Source organism: Pararge aegeria, chromosome 9 (genome assembly GCF_905163445.1).
Source record: "Pararge aegeria chromosome 9, ilParAegt1.1, whole genome shotgun sequence".
Taxonomy (NCBI): Eukaryota; Metazoa; Arthropoda; class Insecta; order Lepidoptera; family Nymphalidae; genus Pararge; species Pararge aegeria.
The window spans coordinates 2,586,193-2,613,407 of NC_053188.1; the positions used below are offsets into that span (position 1 = coordinate 2,586,193).

At 36.0% G+C, this 27,215-nt stretch overlaps 1 protein-coding gene across 1 annotated transcript; it reads right to left on the reverse strand.

Annotated features, from left to right (window-relative positions):
* Window positions 1-13: 13 nt before the first annotated feature.
* Window positions 14-25,456, reverse strand: LOC120626549 (carbonic anhydrase 7). Its single transcript, XM_039894097.1, has 5 exons — window positions 25,323-25,456; window positions 8,652-8,855; window positions 6,290-6,561; window positions 5,527-5,757; window positions 14-1,062 (listed from the first exon to the last, which is right to left on the reverse strand). Exons 1-5 carry the CDS (start codon window positions 25,366-25,368, stop codon window positions 856-858), a joined length of 960 nt encoding a protein of 319 aa, XP_039750031.1. The 5' UTR covers window positions 25,369-25,456; the 3' UTR covers window positions 14-855.
* Window positions 25,457-27,215: the final 1,759 nt, after the last annotated feature.

Here is a 27,215-nt window from a genome sequence, read left to right on the forward strand (position 1 = left end):
TCATCGATATATTTATTTATTTACATTGTATTATTAATCACTTACACAAAATAATACTTATCTGCACACATAATATTCAATATGATACAGTGCACACAACCATTAAACAAGTAGATATTATACTTATTATGTTGCACACGAAACTAAAACTTAATGTGATTTAAAACTACTCAAACTTTCTTATTAGTAAAACATAGCTTGAATCCTTCACACAGGGCCTGGAGACTAATTTTAGTCCTGTTTTAAGGAGATGGTTAAGCTGCTTCAACCAAGCGCATAGATTTTTCATATTTCTTAATATTTGCTTGATGATTAAGGCTAACCTTCATGGTTGCCTAAATTATCAAGCAGATTTTTTTTTGCCATACGGACTTTATGACGTTATATTGTTTGTGTTTGCAACAAGGTAGATATAACAATTGGCACAACCTTGCATGCTTGTGCAACCTCAGCAAAATACAAGCTTGTTTAATTTAACCATCTCCGAGCCCCGTAAATAAACCTATCCGAGTGACCTACTGAACATGTTCATCTCTTTCTTTTCATCAATTTGAGATTGGTTTTAGCTCAAACTTAACAATCTAGTTAAAATTTAAGTTTCGTGAGCAACATACTTAATACTTATTACAATTATTTAGTAATATAACTAAATTACAATTTTTGACATGACTAAAAATTTTTTGAGCTTTAGTCCAGTTTATAAAATAAATGACTTGTTTTGTTATAGTCTACATTCGAGTACAAGAATTGGTTAGGTACTTTTAAAGTCCAATATTTGGTGATTAAACATAATTAATACCCGTAGAGTGCTAAATTTAGTTACAAGATTAGTTCATTAGGAATTATGGTTTAGCTTTAGTCGTCGAATTCTGCGATGTCGTTCTCAGTCTTCTTGTGTCCAACCCAGTCCCATTTTGAGTAGTGAAGTTTAGTTTTCTTGAATTTAGGGTTCTTTGAGGTTATTCTGACGAAGATACGCCGGCCGAAGAGCGGTTGAAGCTGTCTGAAGTTGTCCACGAGTGGTAGGTTCAGGTTAGAGAGCAGACCGCGGAAGTTGTCCATCTGGAATCAAATAACGTAAATGCATATGTATCACACAATTTTTACCTTAAGCCGATGTGAAGATGGCAGATCAGAACTGTTGTTACCACCCTTCCTCCGGTGTCTACTACGGATTATGGGCAACCCATCATGTTTTATAGAGGCCTTTAGTACAGCAGTGGACTGATATAAGCTGTTGACATATACATACCTATATTTGTGGGTTTTTTAAATGTAAGTACCGTAAAGTATATACTTAGTAATAATTGACGCTTCAAGCAGATGGGTACTGACTAATTAAGACTATTCTAACTAATAAAACTATTCAAGGTACTGAATAGTTGGGTAGAAGCAGGCGTTACTATGCGGAATTCCATGATATATTATGAAAATTAAGATAGATAGATAGATAAATTCTTTATTGCACACAATTTATAATATAAATTGAAAACATAAATACAAGAAGAATAACAATGCGCAAAGGCGGTCTTATCGCTTTAAGCGATCTCCTCCAGACAACCCTTAATGAAAGAAGAACAGGAGTATGGAAACGGGATAGTGCAATTTTAAAAATATATAACATAAACTACATCTACTATATATAACAATAATACATAAACAGCTAATACAAATACAAATAATACAGAAATAAATACATACACATATAAACATATATATATATATATAAATAAATATAAATATACACAAATACATACAGAGCAAATATATTAGTTTATGACTCCGTAGATAAATAATATTCTTTTAAACGACTTTTGAAGATGCTTAATGATTTAGACTGTCTTATGTCTCTTGGCAATCCATTCCAGAGTATAACCACCTTGACTGTAAAAGAATTTCCATACGCATGCGAGTGACTGGCAGGAACATGCAACCTGTTGTCATCCTTAGCCCTCAAATAGCACTGAACATTGCTACCAAGAAAGTTGAATCGCTCTTTTAAATATGGTGGCGTCTGAGGATAAAATAAAATAGAATATAAAAGACAAAGAGCGTGCAAGTTCCTACGTGATCGAATTGGTAGCCAGTTTAACCGAGAACGATACTAGGACACATGATCAAACTTACGTATACCAAAGATAAACCGTATACATACGTTCTGCAGCCTCTCCAGTTTAGCGAGCATGGTCTCTGATAAATCCAAGTAGCAAATATCAGCATAGTCTAAAATAGGTAATAGAAGAGAATTAGCTAAGAGAATTTTAGTTTTTAACGGTAGAAACTTCTTCCACCGTCTCAAGTATCCAACAGCGGCAAAAATTTTGCGACTCATTTCAGAAACTTGAGGTACCCAAGACATTGTATTGTCCAAAATTAGCCCAAGGTCTCTGACTGCACTATTCCAAGGTATAACAGTACCTTCAAATAGAACAGGTGGTAACCTGTTATATGATAGAGAGGAAAGGAAATAAGAGCTGCCTATTATAGTTACTTGAGATTTACTTGGATTTACTTGGAGACCAAATGACCGACACCAAGCCGCAATTTTATTTAAATCAGTATTAATATTATCAATGGCAACGGCAAGATTATCAATAGCCGCCGATGCATAAAACTGCAAATCGTCAGCGTAAAAATGATAGGACGAAGATAAAACAGATGACACTGAGTTTATAAAAATTGAAAATAGAAGCGGAGAGAGAACACCACCCTGAGGTACTCCGGAAAGAAGTGGAAGAAAGGAAGATAGTTTACTGTCCGAACGAATACATTGCTGACGATTACATAAGTAAGACCGGAACCAGTTGACAACGTGAGGTGAAATGCTGACTGTCTTTAGAACAGCCAAAAGTAGATCAAAGTTGTTAAACGCATTACTGAAATCTAAGAGAACTAATACGGTAAGGAGTTTATTGTCGACAGCGAAACGAATATCATCGCAGACCTTGATCAAGGCTGTTGTTGTGCTATGACCACGACGAAAACCGGACTGGAGGGGGCTTAAAATATCATATCTGGTAAGATAGAGGCTAAGTTGCTGATGGACAATACGTTCGAGAACTTTAGACAGAAACGGAAGAATGGAGATAGGCCGAAAGTTTGAAGGATTTACAGGGTTACGAACTTTAGGAATAGGAACTACATATGCTTTACACCACACGGTGGGAAATGCAGCTGAAGTAAGTGATGAGTTCAGTATGTGAGACAATACTGGCAAAACACCGTCAAGCGCTGCAATTATCATTCTCCTACTTATCCCATCAACCCCAGTCGCATCAGATTTAATAGCAAAAATATGCTTCTTAACTTCATCGACGGTTGTATCACTGAACTGGAATTCAGGTCTTTCGTGTGTAGGCAATGAGTAAAGATAATTAAGCGTCCCTTGTTTAATTAGCGCATTGAATGAACATTTGGCTATAAAGTGTTTGTTAAGGCTCTCCAAGTCAATGCTTTGCGAATCTTGCTGACGCTGACGACCGATTCCCAGTGAAGCCAGAAATTTCCAAGCTTTGTCGGCATTTTTTTGATCCACTGATGAGTGAATATATTCACGCTGAGCATCTCGACAAATTCTGCTACACCGATTCCGTAGCTTTTTATATTTTGTCAGGTTGGCATCTGTCGGATTTAACTTATATTTACTTTTTGCTTTATTGCGTTTGGACATAAGCAGCTTGATGTCATTAGTGAGCCATGGTGCAGGAAGATGCTTAATTTTGATTGGCCGGAGCGGAGCGTGTATATCAAAAAGTTGGGTCAAAAGTGAATTAAATATATTAAGCTTATCATCTACAGAAGGCGTGTCAAAAACAATATCCCAGTCAATATTATTAAGATCTTCCATAAATTTATCATTATTAAAATTACGAAAACTACGACGCATAACAATAGTCGGTTTTGCCTTAGGAGGACGAATTCTAAAGGAAACATAGACCAAATCATGATAAGAAAAAGCCTCCGCCGGCAGTTGTCCATGTGCGTCTACAAGATTTGGAGAAGAAACAATCATGAGATCTAATTGGGAAGGAAAACAGTTGGGGAAAAAATGAGTAGCATGCGTAGGTAATATTTCAAGATTAGAGCTGTTAATAATAGACAATAGACGTTTTGAACGATAGTCATTTTTAATAAGGCACGTATTAAAGTCACCCATAATGATAGAGTGGTCCACTGTTGTTAAATACTCTTCAAGTATAGTCTCTAAAGTATCAAAATAATCAATAAGCTTAATTTAAATAAATATAATTAAGCTTAATTTTCTATACTGCACGAAAAGCAGGAGAATCTGTATGGTGTAATTTATAATTTCTTCAATCTTTGTACTCCACACCAAACAGATTTTCGGCAATCTACCTACCTTTACTAAATTGGTACTAAAGTGGATTGCCATGCGCCTAATAGTCTGATCAATAGTCCATTATAAAGGGGCATCGGGTCGTGTCTGACGGAGGTTGGCTCTTGCCGTTTACCAACAATTTATACGACCCCGGGAAGACAGCAGCTTGCCGTAGCCCATAGCGAGGCACATGAAGTCGGGGAAATATTTTCTCCCGGGTCGAGCTCTAGATGCGCTGTACAAGGGCGTTCTAAGGAGATCCCGGAGCCTGCGAGTCAGAAGTAATTACACCGGCTACCGGCCCTTTAGACGGATAAGTATAAGTATATTTCATAAGGAATCACGCCGTAAAAATATTAAATCAAAAGAAGTACCTATATAATTGATTTTCCCTTACAAACGAATTCAAAACATTCTAGGTGTTTACTTATGACAAACCTATTGAAGATAAAAAATCTATACGTGCATACCTAATACCTACGCTACGCGACACGGACCTAAAAATTTATAGGAGTCACATGATTTCAATTCTGCATGTGATGTTAGGGCTGTATGTGATTTCTTGCAATAAAAACTATGACAGTGGTTAACTCAAAAACTATTAGGTTTTCGGTTTCACAGATAAGTCTCAGAGACAGTACATAATGTACCTCTAAAGACTGTGAAGTATTATTTCGGTATAAGAAGAAAACATGAAAACAAAATAAATCTTACAGGAGCGAATAATTATTATGGCAAAAGAACCATCAAATATATGCTACCTAGACTAATAACTCAAAAAGCTAGAAACTCAGTGACGGAGAGAACGTAAAAAGCATTCTAAAAAATATTATCATGAAATAAACCTAACATAAAACCTTTACACGTCATAATTCGTAGGTAATATTGGCACACCTGTATAAAGTAAGTATGCATTCGGAGCAGCGCCAAGCCGTGCGTTCGTATCTACTGAGCGACGCAATATGGCTCTCAGTACAGAATTACCTTCACTGGATTAATCAGTGTGCTACATGCCGCTTACTGTATTGCTTATTAGATATCAGGGGAATGTGCAGCGCCCAAACAAACTCATGTGAGTTTCAGGATGCGAAGAGTATTAGTTTTACTAGTTTGTTTAATAAAAAATAAAATAATTTACATGTTGTATATATAAAGCATAGTAAAGAAGTAATCAGGAATCCACTCACCTGGAAAACAGAGATGGGAAGGTAGTCTGAGAACACGACCCACGTGACTGCCTCCGCGCAAGGCGGCGTGGTCAGCGAGCCCTTGTACGTGTAGAACCGCTCCGTGTCCAGCCCCGCCAGGATGGACGACAGCGAGAAGGTGTGCGGCAGCTGCATGGTGGTGTTGTAGTTCTCGATGGCAGACAGGTTCTTGACGATGGGAGTCAACAGCTTTGCGTCGAACTCCACCACCTGGCGACACGTTTCGATCAAGTCAAGACGTTCTTTATTCTTGACTTCAAACATTATTGTACGCAGTGCATTGTGTTCAAAAGCAGTGAAAACGCCCTCCGCACGTCTCATTTTACGCCCGCGGAATGTTGCTAGCTCACAAACTTTTCCTATTTTCCTCATTTTATATTAAACGTTTAGAACATTTGAGGTAAAATAATTACTGTCATCTGCTAAATTTTTTGAAGTGACTATCCGTTTGTTCGAGAAACCATTCTAAAGTGGAGTGGTTTTTGATACTTCAATTTAAGTCGCGTACACGGTTTCTGTATGTTCTTAATTCTGTGTTCTTGGCTAAAAATTATCTTGATGGTCATATTTAATGAGCTATACCGTTACCTCGGTAGGGTAAGGGTAGGTATTGCAATTTATGCTGTTTAGCGGCAGGCATACGCATGGCAGCAGTCCTTCCCCGGACGAACACTGTCACAAAAAGCTCTTCTACTACTACAAAAAAAACCATTCCCCTAATCTGTTGAGATTAAAACAATACCTGGTAGAAGAAGGCAAGCACACAAAGACCATCCGGATGCTGGAGAGCCTCAGCCAGGCTCCTGTACTTCTTGTTCCTGTGGATTATGTGCATCTCCAGAGGGAGCCGCATGTCGTTGAGGGTGTGCTCGGAACCTCTGTTGTTCTTGTCCCCCCAGTGGAAGTGCAGCCCTTCTATTTCATACTCGTTGTCCAGCGGCCCGCCGAAGATGTAGGGCAGGCGGAAACCTTTCTTTTCCTCTTCAGATGAGTATTTTGGGATGGTGAGCGCCACTGCAAAGATTCTACCGCGTTAGATTGAATACTTATTGAGGCTAAAATGGAGCTGGGGGGCCACATGTAATAAATAAATATAACGACAATAAACACATCGCCATCTAGCCCCAAAGTAAGAGTAGCATGTGTTATAAGATAAGATAGCTGATGAATATTTTTATGAATATAATACACATAAATACTTATAATATACAGATAAAACACCCAGACATTGAAAAACATTTATGTTCAGCACACAAACATTTTTCAAGTTGTGGGAATCGAACCCAACGCCTTGGGCTCAGAAAGCAGGGTCGTTGCCCACCCCGCCAATCTGTTGTCAATTGCTGTCTTTTATATAAAACCGGCTGTCAATTGCTGTCTATATGTCGTAGGAAACAGGCTGTGGAGCCGACTGATTCTGGATAGTCAACCGCGCACTGGACATAGAAGCGTCCACCACCAGCTCGATGGAGAGATGCTATATATTTGACTTTAGGCGTAAAATTATTGACACTTTTAATTGTACTATTTGACATTTCATTTCATTTCATAAATTAAATAAATACTTGGCTTCTTATGTTATCAAATATTTATTATTAATTAATATTGATATTTCATTTTATTTTAATTCTATTTTATTTTTAATATTATAACCTTATTAATTAGTAGTATTTCTAGTTGTAATTAATGTTGGAATTATTTGTAAACGTTGCGAAAACCTGTATCAAGCTGAACATTCACTTAGCTCACAGCGTAGAAACTTGTATATAAAAAAATGTATTAGCTGTTGGTTTTCCTAAATAAATAAATATCGTAAAGGCAGCAGGGAAGAACTTGATGCAGCTAACCAGCAATAGACCGAGATGGCATGCAAATAAAGCCTTAGTCCAGCCGTGGACCCCAAATAGGCTTGTGATGAGGATAAAAGTTAAAACATAATTGTAATAATAGATACTATTTGGACCGACTTTTTAACGACTTCCTTGGGATAGTGGGGAGCAGTTAACATCAAATGAATTTCTGAATTTTCTCTGTACTAGTACTACTACTAGTAATGAAATATTTATTCTATGGGTGTATGTATGTATAGGCACCATCTAACTATTTTCTGCATTTTTTGATCTTCGCCATTGGTTGCCTGGAAGAAATCGCTATGATGCGATAAGGCCGCCAAATTGTATACGTTGTTTTTCTTTATTTGTTGATTGTACTTTTTGCGGTGTGCAATAAAAGTTTATTCATACACTCATTCATAATACTATGGCCTATGGGAGGTATAGGTTTCGGTCCCCATCTAATGAATTTTAAAATTTTCTCTGTTCTACTACTATCATCTACTGTGATCACCAACCCAGCGCGGTGATTATGTTCTTCATCATCATATCAACCCATTACCGGGCCACTACAGGGCACGGGTCTCCTCCCACAATGAGAAGGGGTTAAGACCGTCCACCACGCTGGCCCATTGCGGACTCCACATACATTTGAGAACATTATGTAGAACTCTCAGGCATGCAGGTTTCCCCGCGATGTTTTCCTTCACCGTTGAAGCAAGTGATATTTGAGTTGCTTAAAACGCACATAACTTAGAAAAGTTGCGGTGCGAGGATTCGAACTCGGCCACCCGAAATTAATAATAAATATACTACGGCAATACACACATCGCCATCTAGCCCCAAAGTAAGCGTAGCTTGTGTTATGGGTACTGAGATAGCTGATGAATATTTTTTATGAATATAATACATATAAATACTTATAATATACAGATAAACACCCAGACACTGAAAGCCATTCATGTTCATCACACAAACATTTTCCAGTTGTGGGAATCGAACCCACGACCTTGGACTCAGAAAGCAGGGTCGCTGCCCACTGCGCCACTCGGCGGTCAAGAAATTGAAGTCGAGCTCCTACCCACTGCGTCTCACCGCTTACTAGTCTGTTCTTACTTAATTCAAATCCAAATACACTTTATTGTACACCAAATACAAAGTATAAGAACAAAAAAAAAAGTAAAATAGGCGGCCTTATCGCTTAGAAGCGATCTCTACCAGGCAACTTAGTAACTGTTTCTTCTTCTAGTCTACAATGTTAGTGTTGTATACCTGAGTGGCCATTGTTTGTGGTAGTTAGCGGTCCAGGCAGGGGGTTCTGGTAGCCAATGAGCTCCATGGCGGGAATGGAGATCGGGATGGCTTGCCTGGCGGCGATCGCGATGGGGGACTGCTGCCGCCCCCCACACGCCGGGTGCAGCACCGCCCAGCGACGCTGGTCAGACGCTCGGTAGCCCCATCCAAGAGCCGACGATACTGAGAAATAAACATAGAATCAAAGTCAAGCTCAAATGTTTCTATATTCCAATAGACCCTTATTGACGTCCTCTCTGGCGCAGCGTTGAGCGCTGTGGTTTTAAGTTGGGAGGTGCTGATTGATTCCATTCCCGGAAGATGCTATTTGGGAATTTGTAATTTCTGAATTTTCTCTGGTCTGGTACGGTGGAACCCTTCGGCTGTGGATAGTACCACACAGACGAGCTGCTAAGCGATTAAGTAAGATTAGGAACATAGATGGGACTTATGAGGCGTATTTTACATGTAATGTAACATGTAAAATATGACATAAAACTGAGTTCATAGCGATTACTACGTACATCAACTTAAAACTAAAGCTACGAGGGTTCCAAACGCGCCCTGGTCTAAGAAGAAGCCCGCAACAAACTTAGCCGGTGGTTTTTTTTTGCTCTCACCATCTCTCATTAACATTTCAAACTATTAAAGAATCAACCTGGAGCAATTATTTACACCCAAGTATTTTTATCGTTGACGATGTCCTTAATACTATAATAAAACTTTTCTATAAGCTTACGTTTAATACAAACTTTAAACTTTTTAGGAGACATCTCCAAGATGTAAACTGGTAGTTTATTGAAAAATTGTATACTATTTCCTTTAAATGAATTACTTATTTTCTGTAGTCTAGTATATTGCACTGCAAGTTTATTTTCGCTTCTAATGTTCAAATGATTGCAGTAACATTTTCTCTTAAATTTTGATATTTTTGTGAACATACATTGAATTTTCAAATATGTATTGGCTAAAAACTTTCGTTATCTTAACATCTTTAAATTTATCTCTCAGTGACTCTCTCGGACCCATTTTATAGATCGCACGAACAGCCCTCTTCTGCAGCCTGATATAGTGCCAATACTAGTAGCATTACCCCACAGTAAAATTCCATATGACATAATGCTGTGAAAGTAACAAAAATAGACTAGCCTCGCAGTGTCTATGTCTGTCATGTGGCGTATCTTCTTCACTGCATAGGCGGCAGAACTAAGCCTGTTCGATAAATTGACTACATGAGGTCCCATTGAAGTTTAGCATCTAACAACTGCCGTATCTACCGATTCAATTCCTCATTATTAAGTAGTACTTATAGTGGTTTTTACATGTTTAACATTCGGTAATGTGATTAAGCGTTCCGAGACGATGCCACGTAGAAACCGTTTGGGTATATAGGTTAAATGTAACTACGATACTTCATAACATCAGGTTACTCCACAAAAAGTTAATTATAACCCTTGTCAGGGGATATCGGTAATTAACGTGTCCACCAGGGCGTAGGTGTGCCTGTGGTTACACCGGCAACCACGCCCTTTAGATACTTCCCTCCCTACACCATTAGCTATATCACAAAACGACAAAAGCGTCGTACAGCGACGCTATTGTCGCAATTTAAACAGTCTACGTCCGTTTGTATTTTAGTGAGCTTTAAAAGGCTATCTTATTGGTCTCCGATTCCAATTAATTCGTAACGCAATTTGATTTTTATCGTGACCAATTTATTATATTAGTAAATAATTATCGATCCATTGATATTGTGAGACAATGATGAATGTTATCAAAACAAATCGCGTTCGGCCATTGACAAACAATTTGTTCATGACTCAATCTCATCTTACTTTATATGATTCACAAGCGGTTCATCGTGGTTTCGCATTCTTTATTTTTCCCATACAATCGTATATAATAAATTCAGTATTAGTAGAGCTTTTTGTGCCAAAGCTCGTCCGGAGAAATACCAACTATAGCCATGCTTATCTGCCGCAAAGCAGCATTATTGCAATGCTTTGTTTCGGTCTGAGGGCGTGGTTGCCGGTGTACTTACGTACAGGCACGTAACGCTTAACACCTACGCCTCGCGTTTAAAGACACAGGGCGGCACGTTGCAGGGCGTCTTCCTGGCCTGCTCTGTGAAGTGTTGTTCTGTTTTTAAGCAACAGTTTTCCACTTTCCACCCGTTGGACAATCATCTTGGTTTGTAAATTACCTACTACTATAAAAAAACTACCTTTCCAGAACCATTGCTTCGCATCACCGCGTGCTTCCGCGATTTTGGCTCGTTATCCTTTTTCGACTCCTGAGGGCCCTAAGGGACCAAATAACCTTCCTCAAAAAAGAGGCTATTAAAGACCAAATCCCTATCCCTATCCGGTATCCCTATCCCTATCCTTATCCCTATCCTTATCCCTACTTCTCTACTAATATTATAAATGTCAATGTAAGTTTGTTTGTTACGCTTTCACGCTAAAACTACTTAACCGATCCTCATGAAACTTTGTACACATATTCTTGGAAGTGTAAGAAGTAATATAGGATACTTTTTATCCCGACATTCAGCTCGGTTCCTTTGGAAGAGGGGATGAAAGTGTCTGACGATTTTACACCATATCTCCGACAAATTATAACCGATTTAAATAATTATTTTTGTACTACAGAGGTTAAAATATGTGTTTAATTTTGCCCAAACTTTGGGTAGATCTGAATGTGGTTGGAGATAGAGGACAGAACTTCTCATCGGACAGCAGCAAACCCCTCATTTAAGGCTTAGCGATACTTAATACTTACTTAAAATTTTTTTAGAACTACAACTAAATTGAATGCCACTTCAAAAAACAAAATCAAACGCAGACGAAGTGGCGGTCAACAGCTAGTTGAATTATAAATCTAATCGCCTAGTCAAACTAAAAATGTCAGAATGCTAGGCGTCTAATATTAAAATTATCTTGGACGGAAATTCGTCACTTTTCGAAAATATAAGGTTAAAAAGTTTTTATATTTGTTAAAAACTTAATAAATAAACTACAAAAATCTAAAAACTTGAATGGAATTATGTATACCACATTAACACGGTAATGCTCTTGAAAGCTAGGTAACTCCGCGAACGCCAGAGAGAGTTGCGGACAATGAGTATCTTTACGTGATCAAATCAGAAATGAGGAGATCTGTTCTGATACTGAGATCTGATTTCGGGCCTCAAAGATATTCTGGTTTCTGGTTTAAGATTGTTCCATAAAGCAATTTCCACTTAAATGGAACTTACAGGCTAATTTACAAAAAGAGGGTAGTTATATAAAATTGCATCTCCGAGCGCACAATAAATAAATTGTAAATTGTAAGTGGGAAGTTTTGAAGCACCTACCATATTCATAAAATATATCACCGATACACACCGATATCAGTAAAATAAGTTGTAGGTACATTCTTCTTAGACAATCTTTCCGTATGTTTCGGGAATCTAGTTTTTTATTAAGAATGGCCACTTATTAAAATTTGCTACTTGTAAAAAACTTGAAAACTAAAATCGACATAACTTTAGTAACGGAAACGTTAGTCATACTATTATTTAATAATTAAATGAAACCTAGTTATTTTACTAATTGTTATAGTTTAGAACCTATGCAACGAAGCGCGCAACTAAAATTGCATTGGGTGGGCCACATAGGTCGGAGAACCGATCTACGCAGGAGTCCTATGTTCTATGGTGCTGGAACCTGGCTAAGTTTGTTGTGGGCTCTTCTTAGACCAGAGCGCGTTTGGAACCCTCTTAGCTTTAGTTTTAAGTTAACGAATGCAGTTATCACCATCACTTACATTAGTGTAACATGTTAAATGTATGAACGCTTCATAAGTGCCTGTAATAAGGTCTATAAGAATAAAACATTTAATCTGTGTTTCTGATCTTTGTCCCTAAATAAAAATAATGTCTGCTTTAGATAACTTCGTTAAAATTGTACTGTTATGAACTTATGTATATTTTTTATATTATCTAAATAATTACAAAACATTTTTATTTTATTTTTGAATGATGACTCCACATTAACACAGCGTTGATAGACCCCCGAACCCTAACTAGGTAGATTACCTCAAAATAAAAGGAACCGGTAACTCTCCACAAACTACCTATCTCCAGTACTGCACATCCATCAGATCATATTTTTATGATGATGCAAAGTATCTCTACGCGATCAAATCTAGTAAGAGCAGATCCGCAGATGAACCAGAGTTTACCGACATAGGTGTACGAGTCCCGAAGCTGAAATCGACTGGGCACATAGCGTGGAGAAAAGGACGTCGCGTTGGGGTCCGAACTCCCAAGGTGCTCGAATGGCGACCCTCGACCGGAAAACGCAGAATTGGTAGACCCCACGAGGTGGACGGATGGCATGAAACGAGTCGTAGGGAGCCGCTGGACCCATACGACACAAGGCTTAGGTATTTAGAACTCCCTGTGTCCACTGACGAGTGAGAGTGGACGTCCATTGTTAGATGTTATGACGATGAAAATATGTACTAAGGCTTCATATAGTCCTAAATACTGAATTGCGCAAAAAAAAAGTCAAGTTCACAACCTGTTACAATATCTAAGAACTCGATAAAAGGACAGATTGATTTATATCTTCGCGACGCCGTAAAAAAGTGCCATAACTCGTTACATGCATAATTTGGTTTGAGCTTTGCATAATGATGTATAATGGGATTGTCTTATACAATACCCTTGGCTCGTGTCTGGAATCGTTGATCAGTGGCGCATAGGTTTTTATTTTTGACACACGTATTTTGAGCCGAGCCAATTAACGATTCGTACTCATGACACGTATCTTTGAATATTTTTATAACTAACAAGGCATTGATTTGCGGGCAATCCGTCAATTGGACATCCATAAGATGGTCTGTGATACGTATACGAATCGCGAATTAATGTAATTACAATAAAATATATTAGTTTGGCTTAATTTATTACACGGTTTAATATAAATGCCGCCGTTTTTAACGTTATTTAGAGTGCAGCGTTTGCCTTAATTGAATTTAAATTATTTTTGTATGGAATACTGGCTGCGCCCTGCGTTGTTACCCGTAGCGAGTTAATTGCAATAAATAAATGTTTGATTTCCAAGACTAAAAGTAGCCTTATATATAGGAGGGTTTTTCGAGGGAAAATACGAATGTTCCCGTAGAACACCACCTTTGGAAATTTGATGTCATCCCAGAGCTAAAGTCAAAGTCAAAGTCAAAGTCAAAAATATCTTTATTCAAGTAGGCCCACAGGTGGCACTTTTGATGCGTACATAAGAATTACACGGTAGTGAGATGATGGCGATAACCACATTCGTAAACTTAAAACTAAAGCTACGAGGGTTCCAAACGCGTCCCGGTCTAAGAAGAAGCCCACAACAAACTTAGCCGGGTGTTTTTTTTTTTTTTTTGTTATCGCCATCTCACAATGTCATTTTAAATTATTAGAAGAGCAACCTGGTTAGAGCAATAATTTACACCCAAGCTTTTTTATCGTTGACGTAGTCCTTTATACTATAATAGGACTTTTCTATAAGCTTACGTTTAATACAAACTTTGAACTTTTTAAGAGACATCTCCAAGATGTCAATTGGTAGTTTATTGTAAAATTGTATGCAATTTCCTTTAAACGAATTATGAATTTTATGTAACCTAGTATATTGCACTGTAAGTTTTTTCTTACTTCTAATGTTTAAATTATTGCAGTCACATTTTTTCTTAAATTTAGAAATGTTTTTATGGACGTACATTAAATTTTCAAATATGTACTGACTATACACTGTCATTATTTTAAAATCTTTAAATTTATCTCTCAATGACTCTCTCGGACCCATTTTGTAGATAGAACGAACAGCCCTCTTCTGCAGCACGAAAATAGTGCTAATATCAGCAGCATTACCCCAAAGTAAAATTCCATATGACATAATGCTGTGAAAGTAACTAAAATATACCAGTCCAGCAGTTTCTACGTCGGTCATATGGCGTATCTTCTTTACCGCATAGGCAGCAGAACTAAGCCTGTTCGATAAATTATTTACATGAGGGCCCCATTGAAGTTTAGAATCTAACGTTATTCCTAGAAAAACTGTCGTATCCTCCAGTTTCAGTTCCTCATTATTAAGTAGTACAGTGGTTTTCACGTGTTTAACATTAGGTAAAGTGAATTTTATACACTTGGTTTTTTTTCCGTTAAGAACCAAATTATTAGCTTCAAACCACTGTACCACTTTAGCGAGAGAGTTGTTTACGTCGTCAAAAGCTAGTTCACGTCGATTTATTTTAAAAGTCAGTGATGTATCATCGGCAAACAGAACTATCCCGTGTTTATCCTTGGCAAGGTAAGGAAGGTCATTAATGTAAATAAGGAACAGAAATGGTCCTAATATAGACCCCTGTGGGACACCTATTTTCATAACTGATCCATTAGACCGTTTTCCATTCACGTCGACTTTCTGAATTCTATCGCGTAGATAGTTACTCATTAAGTCTAGAGCTACACCCTGAATTCCATAGTGGTGTAGTTTCCTAACTAACGTTTCGTGTTGAACACAATCAAACGCCTTAGATAAGTCACAGAACACACCAAGTGCATCACGTGACTCCTCCCAGGCTTCAAATATGTTTTGTATTAGCTCAACACCTGCGTCGATTGTTGAGCGACCCCGTGTGAAACCAAATTGCTTAATATGAAGTAAATTATACTTATGAAAATGGTAAAGTAATTGATTTAAAATGAGTTTTTCAAAGATTTTACTGAAAGTGGGTAGTACGGATACTGGTCTAAAGTTAGTGGGGTCAGAAGTACTACCCGATTTAAACAATGGAACTATTTTACTAAGTTTCATTAAGTCAGGAAACACACCACAATCTATACAATTATTAAATATTAAGGCTAAGTCGGGTGCAACAATATCAATTAATGATTTGACAACGTTTACGGAAATGCCCCACAGATCATTTGTTTTTTTATTAATTAATAATTTAAAGGCTTTAATAACGTCAGAGCCACTAACATGCGTGAATTTAAAAGAATGGTTACACTCAGGCACATTTTCCTTTAATAGAGAGAGAGCCATATCTGGTGAAGAGTTTAATGATTCTGTTGTGGAGACGGGAATGTTGGTAAAGAAGGTTTCAAAAGCAGTAGCCACCTCGAAATCTGTTGTTAAGGCTTTATTATCTACATTAAGTTTAAAGTTAATATTTCGTGGTGTTACTCTTCCCGTCTCCTCATTAATTATGTTCCAAGTAGTTTTGATTGCATTGCTGCTATTTTTAATTTTATTTTTGATGTATCGCGTCTTTTCTAAGTGGCAAGCGCGTTTAAAATTCTTGGAAAACAATTGCATTTGGAGTCGCCCCTGAGGGTAGGAATGGGAGGTCATTTACTAGGCTATATCTCATTTTCTCTATGCGGTTGGATGTTACAGGAACAAATGTTATTTTACGTTTAGAAACATTTTTCTTCACATTTTCAAATTGAATAATTTGACCACAATGATCAGAGTCTAATTTACTAATAATATTTTTGCTTATAGGAATTATATTTGTAAAGATGTTATCCAAACAGGTGGCGCTAGTAGCAGTTATTCTTGTGGGCTCCATGAACATATTTGATAGATTGTAAGTTTTAAATAAATTCAATAACTTTATACTTAAAGAGTTATTTTCTAAAATGTTTACATTAAAATCTCCGCATATTATTAACTTTTTATTACACTTTGATATTTTAAATAACACTTCATCCATTACCTTTTCAAAAAGTTCAAAGTTTGACAAGGGTGGCCTATAAACAGTAACAATTATAAATTGCTCTAGTTCAACCGAGGCTAGCTCTATTGTCCGTTCAACAGAAAGGCTAACAATATCGTTTCTGTTTTTAAATTTTAAATTTTTATTTAATAAAATTAAAGAGCCTCCATGAATCGCTGTAACCCTGGTGAACGAACTACCAACCTGGTGGTTACCAAAATTAAACAAATATTCATGGGTTTTCAACCAGTGCTCAGTTATACATAAAATGCTAATGTTAAAATCATTTAAAAATAATTCAATCTCTAAGTCTTTTCCTCTAATACATTGAATATTTTGGTGAACCAAGTTGATATAATTAGAATTAGATTTTTTATTATATTTTTGGTTTAATAGTACATTGTGCGACCCCTTACTATAATTTTTTTCATATATGCCTGAGGGAGACTCAGTTGTCTGCTTTTCTAAGCAAGAGAAAGCCTCTGTTGTCTCCTTAACTAGTTTAAACTAAAATGACTTGGAATAATTTCCAAGGTTTTCATGTCAAAACTATTACACTGCTCAATAAAAGCAGCTGGTTTAGCCAAGTTCTTGGCTGTTATGGTAAAAAAATACGATAGCGAAACAGCTATCTGTTGTTTAAAATAGTGTGATAGGTAATATCTATCTCGGTACAAATTATAAGTAGGATTAGCACATTTGCTAAAGTCTATAACATGAAATTTCTTATTATATGTACATAAATTGTACAAAGTCATATTTAAATTATACCTAATAGTATTTTCTTGGTGTGGCAAGTTATGAAAATAAGGAAATGTGTATAATACAATACTATTTACATTTAATGTATTTAAAGAATCAATAAGTTTAATCAGCTCAGGTTTGTTAACATTCCCTCTATTTCCCATTATGATAATTAAATTAGTTTTACAGTCAAACATATTCCTATTTCTACAAATTGCAGCTACAATAGCTTTTAAATTTGAGTTGGGTAAACAGTAGTTCAAAACTGTGTGTCCATTCAACTGAGAGTTAAGATATAAGCCCATGTTACATCCAATTTCATCGCTGTACATAATTGTTTTTATTGAACTGCTACTATGAGCATTTGCTTCAATAAAGGAATTATTATTAATATTTATGTTTTGTGATATTGAGTTACTTAACCTGACACACACCTTTCTCACATTAGAGGGTGATGACACTGATGACACAAACTGGGGATGACTGCCTATACTATCAAAACTATGGGTAGATAGTGAAGTTAATTTACCACTGGGTTGTTCTGTCTTATGCCATTCATCTGAAGTCTGTGTGTACTCAGATATCATTTGCCTTTGATACATATCAAACTTTACTGCCAGTGTACGTAAAGAAGTCTGTAATCTGGCTATTTGTGCTTCTAGGATTTGTGTGTCAGATTCATAACTTAATCTATTACTTTCTAACTGTGAACTATACATTTTAATTTCATTCAATAATTCTAAACGTTCTTTCTTTGGTTTCAGAGATTTAACAGAATTTTTATGTACTTTTAACAGTTTCTGTGTTTTTTTAATATATCGGTTAACTTTGATATACTTTTTTAGTTTCCTACTGCTGCAGGGATTGACTACTGTATCTGATTTGACTTTCAATAAATTAGAGAAGTTGGTATTAGCAGTAGACATGTCAGCAGCAGCAGTAACCAACTGCGGGGCCCTATCAACTAATTCTTCATATAGGCTTTGAGTGTGTATTGCTGTTGTGTTATGGGCTGCATCTTCCAGTTCGGTGATCTGGTGGTGGGCATCACTTAGCTCCCGCTGCAGGGTAGTAATCTGGCTCAGAGCCTCCTCATACTCAGCACGGCACTCATCAAACCTATTTACTAATAACTGAAGTCTATCCCGCTCTTCTACAATGTCTACATACTTTATGTGCAAATCCGATAGTTCTAATTTTAGTCTATTATTATTCCCAAGGACTTCTAATAATTCCTTTTCGTTTTCGTCTCTTTCATTATTCAATTGGGTGCATAGCTCCTTGCTTGCCTTTAATTCTTTCAGGGCCAATTGTAATTTGGATTGCTCCTGGCGCGCTAAGGCTCTGCGGGTCATCATTTAAAGTAGTCTACGTTACTCTATGTCCATTCAACTAACTCTGTGCCAATAACCAAGTAGATTGGTTGCTTAGTTAGGAGGTGAAGAAGATACAAACATACAAACATAAACTACTTTCGCATTTATAATATTAGTTTGGATAATAGGAACTGCAACTAGTTAAGAGTTGGATTTATAAAATCCTTAAATGTAATGCCCAAATCCATCCCAATAGGGGATGAAAGTTCATGGATTAGAACGCACTAAACTTAAGAAATACCAGTCATATTTAAAACAACACGTTACCGGTCCAATACAGAGCACGGGTCTTCTCCTACAATGAAATGGATTTTAGGCCGTAGTCCTACCACGCTTGCCTAGTGCAGATTAGTGGGCTTCACACGCCTTCGAGAACTCAATAGAGAACTCTAAGCCATTTATGTTCCCTCACTATGTTTCCTTCGCCGTTGAAGCAAGTGACATTTTCATTGCTTAAAACCCACATATATAGACTTAGAAAAGTTAGAGGTGCCGGGATTCAAACTCGGCTAACCGGAAGTGAAGCCTGAGTCCCGACCACTAGGCTACAGTGGCGTGCATAGAGGGTAAGCACAGGGTTTGCAGATAGGATAGAATAGAATAGAAAAACTTTATTGCAACACAACACAATAGGAAAAATACAAAGAAAACAGTAATAGTACTTAGTGCTAGGGTGCAAAGGGGGCCTTATCACTAAAAGTGATAGATGTTATAAAATGAATAAAATCCCCATTACGAGTTATAAAAAACTTAAGGATAGGCTTTGTAAGAGTTATAAAAAGTCTACCCTTACGTATTTTTAACTCGTACTGGAGATTTTCTTCATTTTATATCATCTGCATACCCTGTGTATACCCTCTATGCATTCCTCTGCTAGGCTATCACCACTTCACTAGACTATCACCGCTTCTTTTGTTCATTTATATAGCTTGAATTATAGATAGACTATCTGTCTATCTATAATTCACACAGATATAACGCCTAGCGTCACCGAATAGCAGACGTAAGTACCTACTGTATAGCGGATGAAAGTTTGTGAGGGAAACTGATCAGAAGCTGTATGCGGAAGATGTCACGTGGATCAACTAGTATACATTTATACTACTCTGTACTTTTGAAGTTATACTTCTTTTGGCGCGTTAAGTATTTATATATAGGTATTTATATTTAAGGAAAAATGATGAGAGTAAATTTTTACGATGCCCGCGCACACCGTCACAAAAAACCGACACCCTGAAGTTAGCTAGGTTTGACAGTGTTCACTTTTAATTGTCAATGTCTGCGGGCGCATTCCGGTGATTCAATTGATTCATTTGTACTTACATAAATCTCAAATTTTAATGTTTGTTGTCCGATAATGAGTCTATTAGTATTGCAAATTTATTTAAATGTTTATTATGCCCATTTCTTCAATTAAATAGAAATATATTTTTTGCGATATTTAAATAAACTTTATTTAACTTACTAACTGATAATGCGTTATAATAAAACTTTCAATGTATTAAATACCTTTTGATGTGAAATATCTATACGCATCGCCACGCTATCTGATTGAATTTTTGTATTTCGTACGTAACAATAAAAATCCATATTAATTTTGTAATAAAGTCAGTCATTATTAACCGACTTACAAAAAGGATCATTAAGAGGGACGTTATCGATTTGGTCGTATTATTTTTTATTTGAGACGGTTCAAACGTAGAATAAGGCGTAAGATGAAATTTATTGAAAAGATTTTTAATTTTAATCTTGTTACGCCAAAGGAGTGTAACTTCTAACGCGTGTACATAAGTACAAACAAGTTTTTTTTTATAGCAAGATTTGGTTCACCTGATGAAGCTGTATATAAATAATGAATGAATAATGAATTACGACAATACAAACCATCCAAACCATCGCAACCAAACAAACCATCCAACCCATCCAACCATCCAAACCATCGCCTATAAACAGAGCAACACTTCACAGGGCGAGGAGCACGTCCTGCAACATGCCGTACTCTGGCCATCAATTTGAGACGTAAGTCTTAAGCCTTCTGTGCCTCAGTTCACACCGGTAACCACGCCCTTTTGACCGGAACACAGCATTGCACCAATGCTGCTTAGCGGCAGAAATGAAAATGGCGATAGTTCTTCCCCGGACGAGCTCTGTCACAAAAAACTCTACTACTACTACTAAAACTAATATTATAAATGCGGAGATTTCGATGTATTTATGTTTGTTACTCAATCACAGCTGTTCAGTCGGATCTGGATGAAATTCAGGACAGAGATAGTCTAAAATAGCATATCATATAATATTTTTTTTTTTTGTACTATGTTCTTTATTAATAAACCAACTAAAATACATTTTTGTAGGGAAATAATAATTACAAACTAAAATGAATATTTACAAAGAATAGAAGCCGTCTAAATGTTCACTTATGGGCATGGTACCAAAAATGCTGGCGCTATTGCCCCTTTTCATTTGCCCCTTAAACTAATAATATGTTATATAAAATTAAATAATTGCCTTTTTCTCAATTTATTTTCATAATTTTCACAGTAATTTTTAACATGATTTAATGACTAAACAATTTTTATATTATAATAGATTTATTAACTTGACAATCTTTAATATAAATCTACTAACACTAATTAGAATCCTGATATCGTGTATTTGTAATAATTATACGGGTCAAACTGTTCCTTGTTGCTAAGCTCCGACAGAGCCGCATGACTATGTAAACGCATGGATGCAAGTAAATAAATAAAAATAAATAGCACACAGGCTCATTTTTACCATGGAGAGATATGCGACAGTTTAAATAAGGAATAGCTCATAGGCCCCCGGACAATTTCCATTATTTTTTCCGCATACAAGCTTTCATACGATATTCTACTCCCAAACCACCGCAGCGCATCGGCCGCCCGCACATTTGCTCAGCTCCTAAGGGTCGCAGCGCGATTTTAATAAACAAAAAACTGCAAATCTTCAAATGAAATATGCAAATATTTCAATTCCGACTTATAGCTGCACAGAGCGCACAAACAATAAAGTAAAAGTTTCAAAACTGAAACACCTCTACAATTTAAAATTAAACTAGCGACATATAAAAAAAACTAACATTGATTTAATAAGAAAGATTTCATCACTGATTAAAAATACATAAATAGTACGAAAATACACAAATGTACCCATGTGTGTATTTTCTTCTTCTTCTTTCTTCAAAGATAACTGATGAATATTTTTATGAATAATTTACATAAATAATTAATTATAATATACAAATAAACACCCAGACACTGAAAAACATTCATGTTCATCACACAAACATTTTCCAGTTGTGGGAATCGAACCCGCAGCCTTGACTTAGAAAGCAGGGTCGCTGTCCACTGCGCCAATCGGCCGCCAAATGTTACTATTAAGCTCACTGTATCGCATAGTCAAGTAAACATCTGCTTTATTATTATAGTTTTGATGTATAGATTATAATTAGGATCGATTTGAGTATGGATGGATAGCTGAGTGCATTTAGTAGTAATAAATGAAAATGACAAACAATTTCGACCTCCCGCGTATTATGCAACTTAGATTTGAGGTCGGAGACGCCATTTGTCCATTTAGCTCATTTTCACGCTCACTATAATTAATTATCCTTAGCAAATACTAAATGCCTAGGACCTAGGTCATAGATGATCTGCACATTGTCGATATCTAGGTACTGTAAAGTGCAAATCATACATTTTACGCAAAAGTTTTTTTGAACTCGATCAACAGGCCTAGAACCCAGAGCGTTACAGCCTGTTTTTTTTTAATTCAAGTTCACGGTGAGTAAACGCGTATAGAATGGTTAGTTTCGATGGTTTGGCGTTATGTCGATTTACGTGATTGTTTAGTCATATTATATTAGACGAATATTTGTGTGTAACTCACACTCAGCACTCTGGAGGTTAAAACGAGCGGAAGCTGTATATAAATAATGAATGAATAATGAATTACGACAATACAAACACATCGACATCGCAATCCAGCCCCAAAGTAAGCGTAGCTTGTGTTATGGATACTAAGGTAATATGCATAAATACTACTACATTCAGATTGCCGAAGAAACTATTGCCTTGTTTATATCACAGGGTGATATAAACAAGGCAATAGTTAATAGGGCTTTTCTTGCAGTTTTGTAATTGATTTATGTGATCAATTAGGGGGTAGGTGAGGATGACGTCTAAGATGGTATCGGGGTAATCTGCTAGGGGTCTGGCAGTGATATTATAAAAAACCTAGTTGGTTTCTAAACGGCATCGTACTGGAACGCTTAATCGCTTTCGTCTTTGTCGATAAAGTAACCAGCCACTACCGAAGCCTTCTACCAACCCAGTCCAGGGTAAATTTGGAAATAATAAATTCACTAATTGTTCCTGCCGTGAAATCGTCACAAATTTGCTATTGATCTGTATATATTGCTCTTTGGTTCCAGTTTTTTTAATTGATTTATGTTATCAATTAGGAGGTTTTCTTGAAATTAATATGAAGTGACGTTTTAGTATGAATCAGTGAAGAGAAAAGTGAAAACTGTCATTGAGACCGTACTGTAAGCCATTTACAGATTATTTTCACTTGCACCTTTAAAATTCTGTGCAGATTTCAATAAAATGTACCTACACCTATGGAGGTTGCAGTGCTTTATACATTCCTTTATACTGTCCGCAACCGTAGCACGCATTTATCAGTGTACGAAGATTGAAGCGATAGCGAGTACTTCTAGTTACATCTATACGTTATTGTTTTGTCGGATGTTGACGCGCTGCGATATATACGAAAGGAAGGCACCACGTGTTTGACATGTCTGCGATGAACGTACGTGATTTCGTTCGCCTTTACAAACGTTTACACGCAAACGCATACTAAAATACTCATACATCGCATGGCCTGATTAGGCTCGATCTAACCTTCGAGCTTATCTGATTGTATACTTAGTTTTAAATGCACAGTTGCAGATTCTTTTGTCTTAAATAATTAAAAAAAAACTAGATCGTATTCCTTCTACTATTAAGATAACGTACTGTTGAAATTAAGGGTATTTTCGATTGCAGAAGAACATGTTGCATAAATATGCATAATGACTAATTTTGAAAAACTGTTCTTTGATGTTCGGAAGTATCTAATATTATGTCCAAAAAATTATATATTATTTGCAGAGATGAAATTAGCAATTATATATACTTTTTATATTTCCCGCGAATACGCTCGGCGGGTGTGATGGCCGCACTCGTGACGACATATGCAAATTAGACCTTTAGTAAGTCTTCATTTCATAGCTAAGGATTATTGATATAGGTATTGATAACAAAAACTTAGCAACTGATAGTTTGAAATCACAAAATACTTGATATGTGCAGAGATTTTCGAAGTTCAAGAGCTAAAAATTATGTTTATATAGACGTGACGTCATTATTTTGAATTCGGCGTTTCACCTGTCATGGCGGATCGCTAGATTTTGAAGTTTATTTATTGAAAAAAAAAATCTTTTGCACTTTGAATATAAATAAAACTACTTTTTTCATAATACATTAATCATTAAATAAATAAAATATTTTAGCGATTATTTGTTACTGTCCTGTTGCAAGTGATATAATACGATGGTGCTTATTGAGGAATTCTATTACGATCTTCATATATATATAAGAGGGCTAACAACCATCGCCTGAAGTAATATTATTGTAATATCAATATCGTTGACGCTCTTTTTTTATTATTACAATTCATAATATTTTAATGACGTGAATGTATTTTATTTATTCTCCTACAAGTTAACTGTACGCCTACAGTGAAACATGTAATCTGTTAGAGTTATGGCATTTATATAAATCCTTTACATAAATGCCATAACTCTACGGTTTCTACGGTTACGGTTTCTGCGCGGCATGCGTATCGGAACGCTAAATCACTTGGCGAATAGCGGCACGTCTTCGTCGGTAACTAGTCACGGCCGAAGCCACCCTAGGGAAAATTGGAATAAAGTCCCAAATTTCATCCTACTTGTTAGAATGTAGAGGTCATAAAACATGTATGTCAGATAATACTATATTTTTCAAAATAAGTATGCTGATATTTAAACCCAGAGATAGTAATGAAATTTAAAAGGAACCAGTAATACGATTAACGTTTAGATAGACAAAGCTAGTTTTCAAAATCAGTACATATTTCACTGAGATATTATGGGTTACGTGTATAAAAAGTGAATTCGAAATAAATTTTATATTCTACTTTTTTTGTATTTATAATGTGAAATAATTATATAACGATATGGAAATAAAATAACAAAACTAAATTTATTATAATAACGCTTTCAAGTTGTAAGTTTATCGTTAAACTAGTTTTAGGTAATTATATGAGATATTGTTTATTTGTACCTATTCCAAGGTAGTTAGATGAAATTCTTCTTAAACGAGAGCCTTCGACACTGTCCGATTTTATTTCAAGTGACTCAATGCAGTTCATTTATCATTCATAGAACTTATAAAAGAAATATATTGTTTTTTTTATTTGGCTGCGTTCGATAATAATTATTTTTTATTTACTTATTGAATCGTTCTATCGATTCTTATAAACTAACCGTAACTATTTAAATTGATTATGGTCTTTATTAAATCATAAACTAAATTGCGAATGCAATGTTTCTATATTGCTCAGTATTATAAAATAACGCAAATAAAATATCAGTTATTATTAATTAATATAATTACAGATTATTTTACTCTTTTAATTACTTTTTTAAATAACTCACCATTTACCGCCAAAATGGCGATGACAGCCTGGATGACAGATTTCATTTTTTTTTTGCACTTGATTTAATTTGTTTTTTTTTAAAGGGGGTTCTTTACTATGTCAAACTTCACTGGATGCTTCCTTCCTCGCAGCCCGCAGTTTATATACTACACATCAACATCTTATGCACTGCGATTTCAATGGGCTAACGCGACGCTGACGTGCGAACCAACCCTTTAATGCCCATACGGTACGCTTAGACTGCGTATTTTTTTAATTAAAATTTTAGATTAGTAGTTGTAGTTAGTATTAGTAGAGTAGTTAGAGTATTTTTTAATTTAGTGAAGTTCAAAGGGCGTTTTTTTACAACAAAAGAAACGCATACAAAAGAATATATATATTTTTTAATATTAAATAAATAAATGATTTGGACATATCTAATTACTTCTTATGCTCATACAAATAAATGAATGATTTGGACATATTTAATCACTTCTTATGCTCATACAATTACGTCAAAAGTAGTCGCAAGTTTTCAAAGTTTTTAAACTTTTGACTGGATTTTCTTAGGCATTATACAAGAAATGGTGTATACTACTTTTGTCGCAGGATAGAGAGTATAGACAAAACATTTTTAAGTTAGGTATGAAGTGGACTTAACAATAAGTATTATGCCGAACATATATATGTAGAACAGTTTCTGGTTTATTTCGAATTTTTTTCTTTTACATTCTTGATTTTTCTGCAATTGAACAACAGTTCATGGTTCCATTTTTCTAGGTACTAAGGTCCAACCAACCAAAGTAGTTGACTTAATTCAAAAAAATCAAAATTCAAAATTCATTTATTTCAAGTAGGCCTAATTAATAAGCACTTATGAAACGTCAAGTCTGTTTGTAGTGACTCTACCACCGGTTCGGAAGGCAGATTCCACTGAGAAGAGCCGGCAAGAAACTCAGCAGATTGCTCTTTTCCTCTTAGTTGATCCTAATTTAATAAGACCGTAAAATTTTACTTAAATATCAAGTTGTACTTTGATTTCGAGCAAAAATTTTAGGGGTCGATCGTACCGCATCGTTAGAATTTACGACTCACATCGCCGATCGCATGCCGCAGGGTTAAGCAGCCGTCCCAATGGGCCCGAACAAAAGATGTTAGCATAACACCCAGGGATGAATGGGTGATATAAATTATTAGACTATCAGCTAAAACAGACTATTGATTAGAATCATAATAAATAATAAAATCGATCTGATTAAAATAATAATTATTATTCTACTTTGTAACTTGCGAGCCCACGATGTTGTTAGTAGTAGCTAAATGCCTCTTTAGACTTCGTGCCATCATCGTGGGCGTATTTACTTTAGGGTTAAAAGGGACATGGCCTAGTGCGGCAGGCTGCGAGGGGCGGCTCAAGCAAAAGTTACAGTGACTGTACTTTTTTTTCCTAAAAAGTGCATTATGGGATAGAGCAAAAATATTATTCTTCAACCTTATTTGAATGCTTCCGATTTTCAAAAAAATCTAAATTCAAAATTCATTTATTTCAACTAGGCCTAGTTTATAAGCACTTTTGAAACGTCGAGTCAGTCTGTTTGTAGTGACTCTAACACCGGTTCGGAAGGCAGATTCCAGTGAAAAGAGCTGGCAAGATCAGCCTCAGCAGATTGCTCTTTTTTAACATCATTGTATAGTTTAACAATCTTAAGAATTTTTCTGTTTTGTGAGAGATGAGAGCGGAGTGGCCTGCTTCAAAGCAGCCTTGTAGTTAAGGAATTCATCAATCGTGTAGTAACCACGATTGGTTAAATGTGTTTTAATATATTGTTTAAACTTAAGTAAAGGTAGATATAATAGCACTTTTATAAATGTTGATTCAATTTCTTGAATTTGATGAACTTTTCTACATTCA

Excerpts from the sequence above, each read along its gene's own strand:
- LOC120626549 (XM_039894097.1), bottom strand. The coding sequence starts at position 25,368 with ATGAAATCTGTCATCCAGGCTGTCATCGCCATTTTGGCGGTAAATG. Across the intron at positions 5,758-6,289 it reads TGCTTGCCTTCTTCTACCAG|GTGGTGGAGTTCGACGCAAA; the intron begins GTATTGTTTTAA and ends ACGTGTCGCCAG. Across the intron at positions 1,063-5,526 it reads TTCCCATCTCTGTTTTCCAG|ATGGACAACTTCCGCGGTCT; the intron begins GTGAGTGGATTC and ends ATTTGATTCCAG.